General features: G+C 37.1%; 1 protein-coding gene across 5 annotated transcripts in view; it reads left to right on the top strand.

Annotated features, from left to right (window-relative positions):
- Positions 1-12,324, top strand: part of Slain1 (SLAIN motif family member 1) — a 65,642-nt gene that overhangs the window by 34,157 nt on the left and 19,161 nt on the right. For 2 of the 5 annotated variants that reach the window (XM_074043175.1, XM_020152762.2), the window contains exon 3: positions 12,122-12,271. The exons of the other annotated variants lie outside the window; for them this stretch is intronic. In XM_074043175.1, the coding sequence (XP_073899276.1) occupies positions 12,122-12,271 (150 nt within the window). The remainder of the gene's footprint in view (positions 1-12,121; positions 12,272-12,324) is intronic. 5 annotated transcript variants of the gene reach the window in all.

Raw genomic sequence — 12,324 nt, 5'->3', positions numbered from 1 at the left:
GCATGAAACTTGCTTGTGGAACAACCTGCTAATTTATGTAGTGCCTGTTGCTGGTTTTCTGTTAAGTTAGAGGCAGTACTTGTGCCAGTGCAGAAGAAACTAATGCTAGTTACCTGTTCAGCCTATCGTCATCTTTATGCATAAGTGTGTGGCCATGGTGTGATGATCTAGAAGTTAGTGAAGGTGAGCTAAAATAATGAGCTGACTCTCAGGACTTGATGGTTTTCATCAGTGGTGAGGGTCTAGTGCCAATCACTTTTTTCCTTTTGGTCCTATCACAGTAACGATCGCTTATCGCTTTCCTAATCACAACTGCAAAACAGAAGGAAAATACAGTGCGCTTGGTAATATCTTGTAAAGATACAACCATCCAACATGGACATGGAAACGAAAAGTAAGGAAAGGGTGGAGTGTACTGAACATCTAATATTTCACAGCTGGAAGTCAGATACCAGCAAGGTGATACTCAGTTTTGCACATTTAAAGTTATATTTACAGGGCTGGGATGTAGCTCGGTGGTACAGCGCTTGCCTAGCATGCGTGAGGCCCTGGGTTCGATCCCAGCACCAAAAAAGAAAAGACAAAAAAAAAAAAAATAAAGTTATATTTACATAATATCTTTGTCTCCAAGTTCTGAGAAACAAAACTCCTGGAAAGTGGTTCTTTTGAGAACATTTTAGTAAAGTCATAAATGGGTTAGTTTAGGGCCAAAAAATGTTTTCCCTTTTATTAGAACATCTGTATTTACTTTCTGTCTCTTCTCAGACTAGGTGGGTCAGAGGCCCATTGGAATATAAGCCAAAAATATTGTATGTCTAACTGGAAGATTATTTTTAGCCCAGGAGACGTTGGAATTTTGATCTCCTCACTCTTCTCCTGGGGGGCTTCAGAGTAATTTCTGATAGTTGACCGGCTTGGTTTCCCCACTGCACGGTACACCATGAGAAGTGAGAAGCTAGTCTATCCTTACTTTTGGGATGAGGAGGAGTCGTTATTTTCAGACATGAGGTTTTTCAGAGAATTAATTCCTGTAATATCTCTTTTATAATGATTGCAGTGTAGAAGTTGGAAGTTCTTCTAGCTGGTTGTCATGTCTTGCATTGTGGTCATATTCTGAACTGAAAGTAGTTGACTATAATCTTCTTGACAACATCATATCGGTAACAGATTTTTAGGTCACTCCTTTCCTTTGTTTTTGAATGTCATTATTTTCAGAGGCCCTCTTTGCACATTGACCACTCTCATTGTACTTAAATTGATTTAAGCTGTAATAGAGAGACCTAAGGGGAAAATGGCTTCCACAGGCCTCAGATCACAATCTTCCTACCTCTACTTCTCAAGTACTTGGGATTAAAGGTGAAAACCATTACACCCAGCTTCTATTTTGAGGTGAGGTTTTATTGACTTTTTGCCCAGGCTTGCCTTGAGCCATGATACTTTACCTATCTTTACCTCTAGAGTGGCTGGCCACACAAATAGTAAACAAGGATTCCAAACCACGCCCCCCTCCCCCAGTACTGGGTATTGAACTCAGGGCCTTGTGCTTTCTAGACTAGTAGGAATTTAAAAACACACCTTTGAAGTGTAATTCCTGTTAAAGTTAGATTTTTATCTCCCCTATTAATTGGAAGTGAGAGGTCAAATCACTTGTGAAATTATAGGGATCACACAAGTCTTGGATAACATTGGATTCAATCCAGGTGTGCTTAAAGCTTGATCCTATCTTCAGTTTTGAACAGTGATCAAGTAGAACAAGTCAGCATTCTGGAGAACTTCCCTTTCTGACCCTCATCTTTCAGCTCTGCTTCTAGCATTGTGGTTGGAGAAATCTACCAGAAGGACCAGGAATAAAAAATGCCGGTGTGGGAAAAGCGTGAAGAAATGTGTTCATGAGGTTATTTAAGGCCTGAGAAATAGAAAAGGTCTACTCCTTTAAATGTCATAATTAGATACTTTAACCACTAAGATTATATTAACTGTTAAGACATAGGAAACATTTGACCTATTAAATTCATTATCAAAAATAACTATAAAGTTCTGATCCTTATGGAATAAATGTTATTAAATAATCTTACAAAACATGGTGAAATTTTTTAACTCAAATTTTATTAAGTATTATCTTTCAGTCATCAGGAGTATACAGCCTCTTAGTTACTTTCATACTAAAAATATTTAAAAACTTAATCCTAATGTCAAAAGTGAATTTGAATAGTTCTGTAGATTAGTAATATAAGTAAATGAACTCTTACATGATTTACATACCACCTTTTAAAAAATCTAGTAAATGAACTTTCATTAGGTTTTTTTTTTTTTAAAGGTGGTTTGTAAATCTTAAGACTATAGGTAGGGGCATTTGCTAAAGTTCTTTAGCCCTTATGTGAAATCGACAAATATATTACAGTTGAATCCTCTTTATTTTGTGTGTTTCAGGGAAAGAGCATCATGAACACCTGTTTCCAAGTAATTGTAGGACTTCCTAGACTCCATATGCTTATCAGGTCATGGAGAACTGTGGAGAAGTTAATGCTACTCAGGTTTACCCAGGAAAACATAGTGGATCAGATAAGCAGCAGACCAGACGTTGCTACTCCAGGGCCTTGCTCAGGCTGGCACCTGCTCAGTAGTGCTGACATACTTGAGGCTAGCTTTTATCCCAGCCTGGGCAGTTTATAAAAGTAAAACAGTAAAATACCATCTTCACCTTGGTTTCAAGCTTCTTGTTAAAATTTGTCCAGCCAAGCATTTCTGTAGGCTCAAGGCATGTAAAGATGCAATGCAGTCATTTAGGACATTTAGACTTGATGATGTTTTGTGAAATGAAAGTCTTGCTGCTCTTATGGATTCCATGCACAGATCAGAATGCTGTGGTCTGGCTAAAACTATCTGCCAATTTGTTGAAGAATAAAAAAGTATCACATGTCCCTTTTAATACTTTTTGTCCCTTAACTGATCTTAAACAACTCTGTAGTTGGGATTAGTAAGTGGAATTGAATGTAATTGAATTCCTTGTGCTGGGGCCTGACTGCCTGCTGCATAAAGAATAAAGTAAAAGGATTGAAAGTCTGTCAAACTGACCTTGCTTCCTTTCCCTTTCCTTTCCAGGGCTCTGTGGTAATGAAATCATTATTTAAGAGTCGAGATAGGACTTTAGGAGCCTGTGGTTTTGAAGAAACAATATTTCATAAAAATGTGACATTTGAGACATTTGTTTCCTTTGAGGTGATCTTTGAAGAAATAGAGAAGAACTGTTGACCATTCTGATCAGTTTTGTCTAGATAATATAAAAAGTGCAACCATCATTTTAAGAAGACTAAATTCCATAAATATCAGAAGTGAAAAATTCCTACGGACATTCTATTCTTCCACTTAGCTTCTAGAATGTTTTATCTCAGAATGTAGACTTGTAGACTTTTTGTTGTAACTTGCTAGAACTTTTCATTTATAAAACACTTCATAGTTCATGTACATAGCTAGAGACCTCCCTCCCTTCCTTCTTTCTCTTTTTCTTTCTTCCTTTTTTTTTTTGAGAAAGGGTCTCATTGTATAGCACAGGCTGCCCTCAAACTCACAGTGCTCCTATTGTCCTGGTGCCAGGATTAATGTAGGTATGTACTGCCATGCCCAGCTGTGTGCTGCAGACTTTTACCTTGTACTAACTACGGTCTTATTTATTATCTTCCCACAAGCTAACCTGTTTTCCAGATGAGAATGTACTACCATTAAGATACTGTATAATTTGTTCCAAATTTAAAAGCTGGCCTGTGGCAGGATGAAGACTAAAACTCGGGTGTCTGATAGATTCTTTCTCCAGTGTTCCTTTAGTCTTCTGTTGGCCGTTATTACAATGTGTAATGGAAAATTACAGTCAAGAGGTGTACTGTCAGATATCATTATGGTTGAACATCTGACATAACTTTGCACTATAGTTCTAGCCCTGTGCATTTATCCAGATACATATGATAAAACTGGTATATTCATTCACTGATGTATTGTCTCTAGCTGTGATGTCAACGTTGAGTAGTTGTGACTGAGACCCCCATGGCCAGCAAAACCTAAATTATTTATTAGCTGGTTCTTAACAGAAAACATTTAGGACCTCTGGGCTGGCCTTGTGCTGTCATCTCTGACTTTGAATACAGTCTTCTAAACTCCTGTGTAACTCGTCTTACCAAGATCTTACCCATGAGCTCTAAAACAGTGACAGGTTTCCTTTAGTCACTGGGTTTTGTTTGTTTTTCTCTTAATTATGATGAATTTAGTTCTTTACGTCTGCATGAACAATGTGATTACCACACATCAGCTATCTAAACTGGAACCTGTAAGACCTAAAGACCCTTAACAGAATCTTAAAACAGACTCTTGGTAATGCTTTCAAGTATTTTGTTGAGGCTTACATGTTGATTAGTTTTGTTACAGAGATATGCTAAAGAGACTCACATAGGCCATTTTTTACTTTTCTGTGGTTACTTTTACTTTTCTGTGGTTAGCTGTGTGGTGGCCATTGCAGACCATGTCTGTGTGAGGGTCTTTATTTCAGCCTCTGTCATCTCAGTGTAGTTATTGCCTTCTAATTTGTAAATATAAAGGGCCCTAAAATTCACATTTATCTCTTGTGGTTGCTGTTCTTTTATCCTTGTTTCTAAGAAGAGCGAACCCTCCCATTCCAAGGCTGCTCTCTCCAGCTTGCTCTCTGTCCCATTCCTCTGGTCTCTGGGATCTCACTTCAATGCCTTCTCTTTTTCCCCTGGTCCCATTCTCTTCATTTCAGGGACGTGAAGGACTCTTCGATCCTGAACACCATCCTACTCTCTTGAGTCTTAAACTCCCCAAACTATAACCCCATTTCTCCTGACTTTTGTAGCCACATTTCCAAAGAATTTTTTTGTTCCTCATATCTGCTTAATCTATTAACACTGGCTTTTCTTCCTCCTCTTAGGAGTCTGCTCTTACTAGGGACCCAAGTTGCCCTCGCTAGCAGCGTTTTTCTTAGTCTTCCACTTACAGAAACTCTGCAGCAGTTGCCACTATTAACTTGAGCTCCCAACTTAACTCTTCTGCATTAGTCTTTTTCTTCTTGGCCTCTACCAGCTTTTGAGCCTCCTGTACTATTCTGAGTGACTGTTGTTAGGGTCTTCTACTGATTTTTTCCTATCTATTCTTAATTATTCCTTTTCTTTTCCTTCTGTACATTCTCTTTGGGTAGTTTCATCCTACCTATGGCTTCACCTTCATCCAACACCTATTTGTTGATGTTCCCTGAATCTTTTTCTTACTCTCGTTCCTAAATCCCAACTACACTGTATACCAGCACAAAGATATGTCCAATAACATCTTAGTTCCACTCAAGTTTTCCTTTCATTTCAGCATGCATATCTCACCTTGTTTTAGTAGATGACATCAGGTTCTTAGGAAACATGGTATTGACTCTGGTTTCCTCATTTTCTCCACTCCTGTGTTCACTGGGTCACTTCCTACAGATCAAAATGTGGATTACTGAACATGTTCTCACCAGGTATCCTGCTCATGTTAGTTGAAGACTTCATCTCACAAGATCTGCTAGAGAAGTCTCTTTAATTGGTCTCCCAATCAGTCTCAGACATTTAGCCCACCATCTCTATGGCTGTGCCATCATAAAATTTATATCTAATCTCAAAGTTAAAACACTAAGTGTATGTTAAAGTGTACACCATGTATAAGTCTGTGCAGAACCAATCCCACCAGCCCTGATGCTTTTAATAACCTCAGCATTGTCCAGTTATTGACTTTATCTTGGCCGCATGCTTTCACATGTGTCATCTCTATCTAGTGTGGCATTGTATCCAACAAGATAGGGTCCTCCATCTTTAAGAAACATTTTAGATTTAATGTCATCTAGTGAAGAATAATGATTGTCCTTACTTTGTTCCAAGTGTAGTTCTTCATGGAGCTTTTGCTGTACTAACTATATCACTTTGTTCTCCAGCTTACTTGGCTTCTGCAATAGCTGCTCTTTAGAGATTGAAGTGGGAAGGAAGGGGGAGAAATCAATGTATTTTAGTGTCTTTGGCATCTGTTATTTTATAGTCATGATAGTGGGTGCCTACTCAAGTAGGGAGAAATGAATTTTAAAAAGCAGGTAGGAACATAGGGGCCAGATAGACTTCCCAGCATGACTGTGGAGCAGGAAAATGCTATGTGCAGTGTGTTTCTATGAAAGATATTTAGTAACCACTGGAGACTGAGCTTTACATTTTTTTTTTCTATCTGTTGGCGTATGTTGAATGGCTCTCAATGTGGTTTGTAAATAGTGGGTGTCTGAATCATTCTGTAGTACTTTATTTTTTTCTTTTTTGGTCAGGATTGCACAGGGCTTTGTTTATGAAGATTTGAATGAAGGTTGGCCAGTTCCTCAGGGCAGAAGCAAGATCAAGCATTGTAATTGTGAACTATTTGATTTTTGTTTTTGTTCTTTCCTTTTTTTTTTTTTTTTGATGTGACTGGGGTTCAAACGCAAGGCTTCATGCTTCCAAAGCAGGAACTCTACCACTTGAGCTACACCTCCAGCCATGATTTTTTTTTTTTTTAAATAGTGGCATTTCAAGATTTTGGGGGGCTTTGTGGCCCTCTTGCATGGTTTACTACCAACTAATGGGTTTGGCACAACTCTTCCTTTTAACTGTGCAATGCAGCAGAGTAGGAACTAGCTTATCCTAGACAGTGACTCCTGTTTAACTAATTTTGGTGTATTGGCTATCCTACTCATTAATAATGTAAAGTCATTTAGCTGGAAGCCACGAGATTGATACTAACAAAGTTCAATAATTTAGTAGTTATTAGTAAGTACTAATAAAGCATTCCTATAGGTATATGTATTCACTGAGCCTCCGGTGGATTTGAAATATCTGATCAGACTAACCTTTGTCTTCAAAGATAATACATTAAATTATAGTTACTTTAAGAAGTTGTCCAAAATGACTTAGGTGTCAAGATAGGGTGGTATGAAGTAAGCAAATAATAGTCAGCTTGCTAGTTTGTATTACACTTAGGATTTATTGCGTCCATACTGCGTGCCAACTTGTAGATACTGAACTGCCCACCTCTGTAGTGAGAAGGAAGTATGAAAATGGTGCCTACAGAATGTATTGTAGGGTCACTTAATCTTTAAGCTCAGTACTACATTAATTAAAAAATTATCACTAATATTTTAATTAGATCAGTTTTTTCTTTCATGTGAATTAGGTCATATTGGTTCTTAAATTTAAAACTGGTTTTATGAAGCAACGTTAAAAGATTGACTATTTCCTATATTTTCAGTGTCTAGACAAACGTGATTAAGGAATCATAGGAATGTCATTGTTTTGGGGAATTTTCTTGTTAACAGAATAATTTCCAGTGGGGGAATAAAAGAACTTTAGGTTCCTAAACTTACTGTTTTTGTTATCATGTTGATCTCATCAGTGGGAAATGTATCAAATCTATTTTTCCTCATAGTTTCTCAATGATGTACAAAAATAACTACACAAATATGTTATAGTTTAAGTCAGCCAGCTCTGAAGATGTATAGACAACAAATAAGTAGACCATTAAGCGCATTCAGGTTTTTTTTTTTTAAGGGGGAAGGGAGGCACAAAAAGATGGATGAGCTATTAGTGCAAGTTAGTACCCTATCATATTCATTTCAGTGAAAAATGCTTATTAGATGAGGCAGCAAGTTCACCCAGTAAGAGTATGTTCTTAACAAGGTAGTTTCAGAAGGACTCAAAAGGTGGGTATGAGACAGTGGCAAAGGATGAGAACAATAGCGAGATGACCTAAATAGCATTAAACTCTTGGAATTGACAAAAGGTCACAGTAGTACCTCAGTGGAGGAGAGTAACACAGTTCATTGACCGACAAAGCTTTGCTGGTGATGTCAGGACTGCTGAGGGCAGTGTTGGTACAATTTGTTAAAGAGCAGTTTGTGATAATATGGCAAGAGGTGGCAAAGGTCTTGATTAAAGGAAGCTTCCATAGTTCCAGAGAGCATGCAGTGAGAAGTGTTCTGGGAGGCACTTTAGCTTAAGGCATCTGGGAAAGAAAACCTTGCCAAGTATGATGCATTTAATCAATGCATCATTCTGTTTAGGCCCAACTCTGTGCTATTCTAGTGATGGAATTAAATGAAAAATGCATAATTCATGTCATCTCAAATTTTTCTTATAGCTAGTCCTTTCCTTACACATAGAACTTCGGAGGAAGAATATAGGAAAATTTCACTGTTGACAAGCTTATCATCCACTTTTTCTCCATAGGGGTCATGATCATTTTTGAGTTTCTCAAACAATTTAACATATTTATATTAAAAAAATCAGTTAACATAATTGAATGAAAGTTAAAATGGCTCCTTTAAAAGTTCTTTTTAGGGTTGGGGGCATGGCTCAAGTAGAAGAGCCCTTGCCTAGCAAGCACAAGGCCCTAAATTCAAACCCCATTACCATCAAAAAAAAAAATTTGGTTTGTTCTTTATAAAAAATGATTTGTTAACAATTCTTAGAACTCTTGATTCACATTGTGAAGAATAAGGAGGATGTGATCCTTTCCGCTCCTTTTCTCCCTTCTCTTCTACTATGTGTTTGGGTATAAATAGAGCATCATTGTTCTGTGAGTTTGCCTCTACAATAATTCTCCCCCCTCTTCTTTAAAGCCCCAATGCCAAAGAACAATGTAGAACATTCTTTCTTGCAATAGATGTTAATTGTGTTCTTAGTTGGGATCTTGCTGTCACAGCCACAATAACCGTGCCATTGTGCAGGGAGCCTGGGTTACAGTAGATTCTGTATAGAATAATGAAGGCTGTTTACTCGTGATGTGTTGTACCCAGCATCTGTGGATGAGAACACACAGTCACTGTAATTTGGCTGGCAAGTGATCAAACTGGTATAAAATGTCATCTGTTAAGCAAGTTAGTGGTCACAAAGAACTACTGACCTTTTATTTAATATAGAATTTTTAATGAGAGACTTCCAATAAATGGTTTGAAGAGGTGAGAACAGCTACCTAGTGTGTGCTGCACATTAGCCCCTATTTTGCAGTATACTTCGGGGTCAAGTTGTTGCTTTAGAAGTGAAGGAACTGGAAGTGCATGTCTGTGCTGGCCCAGAGTGGAAATTGCTGCTGAAATGCAGTATGTTACAGGAGGAAAGGGACATACAGGACTGTGTCGGTTGGGAACTAGGTTTGGGCAGCCCCACCCCCCATGGACTGCAGATGCCGAAAGCATTATCATTGTGAATAGTTTCTCTGCCTACTTCTTTCCCTACAAAAGGAAGAGGTTTTTAAGTAACCTTGATGGACTCTTACAAGGATCGTAACAATCCCACTTTTGGAACTGATTTCTCATTGGCTCTTCCCATCCCACTTCTCATTTTTAAGCACTTCTCAGCTGCCCAGGTGCTGAGAAGTAGTTAGCATGGTTCATTAGAGGGGTTTGGGGAATACATTTCAAAGCATTTTTATGCTTGTTCCTTCCAGTTTTGTCAAATTTTCAGCAAATATAAACCATATTATTCAGCTTAAAAGTAAACTTTAACCTAATTTATATTTTTTGTCTATTTGCTGTCCTGCTTAGTACATGTCTAAATGTTTTTCATGAAAAGTAGATTTTTAACTACCGCAATATATCCTATGAAGAGTCAGCACATGATGTTTGGTTTGATTTACTCAAATTTTTATGACTTTGGGGGTCTTTTTCATGATCAAAGAACTAAGGGTTAACAAAGAAGTGATAATTTTGGATGTGGTAAATAAACCAATTAGGTCAGGTTAGGAAATGTGAGAATTAGATCGTTTGCTCATTTTAAGTACAGTTCATTTGTTACTTTAACTCCGTATCAAAATAGTACTCAAGGGTTAATGTGTATAATCCTACTTTAAATAGTCACACATATAATGTGTTCTCTGCAGAAAAGTTGTAAAGTATTGAAAAAAAATCCAAGAGATCACTAATAGTGATCTAAAACAGCCGTTATTACATTTTGGTGTAAAAATACATGTGCTAGTTTGTAGACCATTTTCCCGTAAACCTTGTTTTGGACTCAGGCCCTTTTAAATAGTTCTGCTATAACCTAAGTGCAAGTTTCCATAAAAGATTTTTTTCACTGGGTGCCGGTGGCTACTCAGGAGGCAGAAATCAGGATGATCACTGTTCAAAGCTAGCTCTGGATAAATAGTTCTTGAAAAAACCCAGCACAAAAAATGGACTGGGGTAATGGCTCTAGTGGTAAGACCACTGACCTAGCAAGTGTGAGTCCCTGAATTCAAACTGCAGTGCTACCAAAAATTTTTTTTCAAGGAAATTAAGCCTTCTATTTATTTTAATCATAAATATAACTTCCCTTATAATTAATATACCACCTGACAAAATCTAGACCAATACTTAAGGGCAACTTGCTTAACCATTCTGTAGGTAGATAAGTTATATATTATTATATTAAATTCATTACATAGTCATCCAAAAACAGTTAATAATTAAATCAGCCACAAGAACTGAACCACAGAGGGATCAGATCAGAGATTTGTAGATTAACAGAAAGTTTATGTATGATTACTAGTGTCAGGTGTTCAAGATCCATGTGAACTGAATTTGTTTTGTTCCTGGCTAAACAAAGCCATAGGTAGAACCACACTCCTGGCCTTTAGTATTTACATAAAGTATTACACAATCAAAGTATTTAATACATAAATCTACATCCAACAGAACAGATTCAGTCCACTAAATTTGCATCCCTAACTTATATGTAGACTATCAAAGTCATCAGCGGGCCCCATTCCAGTATCATTCTATTTAAAAGAACTAAGTAGGCTTAATACCAAAATTTGTTAACTTTTCCCTTTTTGGATAGTATGTCATTAAATCCTACCAGTAGAAATTGAAAACTGAGATTATGTTTATCTAAGAGACAAATGTTTTGTTGTAACTTTCTTGCTTTAGTTTGTTCCATGACTTTGCATTAAAGACAAAAGCTCCTTAGCATGGTTTGCATAACCCTTCTGGTCTCTACCAACACAACCAACCTCATTTTCTTTCCTCTATCACTTTATATTGCTAACCAACAACACTAAAGTACATATGTGTAGTTTCTTTTTTTTTTAAACATTTTTATTAGTGTGTGATAGTTATACAGAGGGTTTCATGTGACATTTATGTATATACATATATAATATCCTAGTTTGGTTCATCACCTCCATTAATCTCCCTCATCTCCCATTCCCCTTCTTGAAATGACTTTGCCAGGTTTCAGTGTTCCATTTTCATGCATGTGTAGAAAGTACCTCAGTCATGTTCACCCTCCTTTACCCTCTTCATTTGTCTTCCCTTACCGCTATTTCCCTCCCCTTAACATAACCTGTTTTTCCTTGTTTAAGCATGTGTTCATTGGCCAGTGGGGTTTTGCCTTGGTATTTTACCTATAAATATTTTGTACTTTATAGTCAGTCAGCTTCCCCGTCCATACTCTTCCTTGTCTTTTCCCCTACCCTGTATTGTTAACAGTTCTTAGTGCATTTTGTTGTGTCTTGTTCCTACACAGATGTGATATATTTCAGTATTATTCATTTAGCATTGTTTTCCTCCTCCCTTAGTCTCCTCTAACAATTCCACTTGTGGAAACATGTTCTGCTTATATATGTATTTGTAATAATACTTACACTTATATTTGGATCATAAAAGATTTTGTGGGCAATCTTTTCTGATATTAAATATATTGAAAACTGACTGAAGAAATTTAGGACTGTAAATGGTTAATATTGAAAACATTTTCCAGTTTCTAAAGACTTCTTTATTTAGAAATGGAAAACATTTCTGATGTAGAAACTTAAAGTTCCATTTGCATGCATGCATATTGTCTTCAAGTGCTTTTTCTTAGTGGTTGTGTAAATGGGGCCCTACATTACACATTGCCAATTTTTCCCTTAGATAAATGAAAGTTGGCTAAGATATTCTTATGAAAAGTTGCTTTTATCCTTTTTTTTCTTCCATTTCTTTTCTCTAAAAAAAAAAAAGAATATATATATATATATTCTTTTTTTTTTTTCCCCCACTTTCTCCTCCTGACAAATCTGCTTCCATATAGCTAACCACTGCTGTTTTCTGCTTCTGTGACAGCTAGCCGATGGCGGAGTCTCTTCTCTTCAACTGCCTCCCTGGCTTTTCCTTATAGTCCTGTTGCAAGACTCAGCCCTTATAGCAATGGCATTAATACTCCCAGCTTCTCTAAAACCTCAAACAAAGCAATACTAACACCTGAAAGAACAGGTAATATTTCAACTTCTTGACTACCTGCTTGCTTTGCAATTCAGTCACTAAGC

This window comes from Castor canadensis, chromosome 10, assembly GCF_047511655.1.
Source record: "Castor canadensis chromosome 10, mCasCan1.hap1v2, whole genome shotgun sequence".
In the NCBI taxonomy this organism is placed as follows: Eukaryota; Metazoa; Chordata; class Mammalia; order Rodentia; family Castoridae; genus Castor; species Castor canadensis.
The sequence above is the reverse complement of the archived record's forward strand: the minus strand, read 5'-3'. Positions and strand labels throughout refer to the sequence as shown.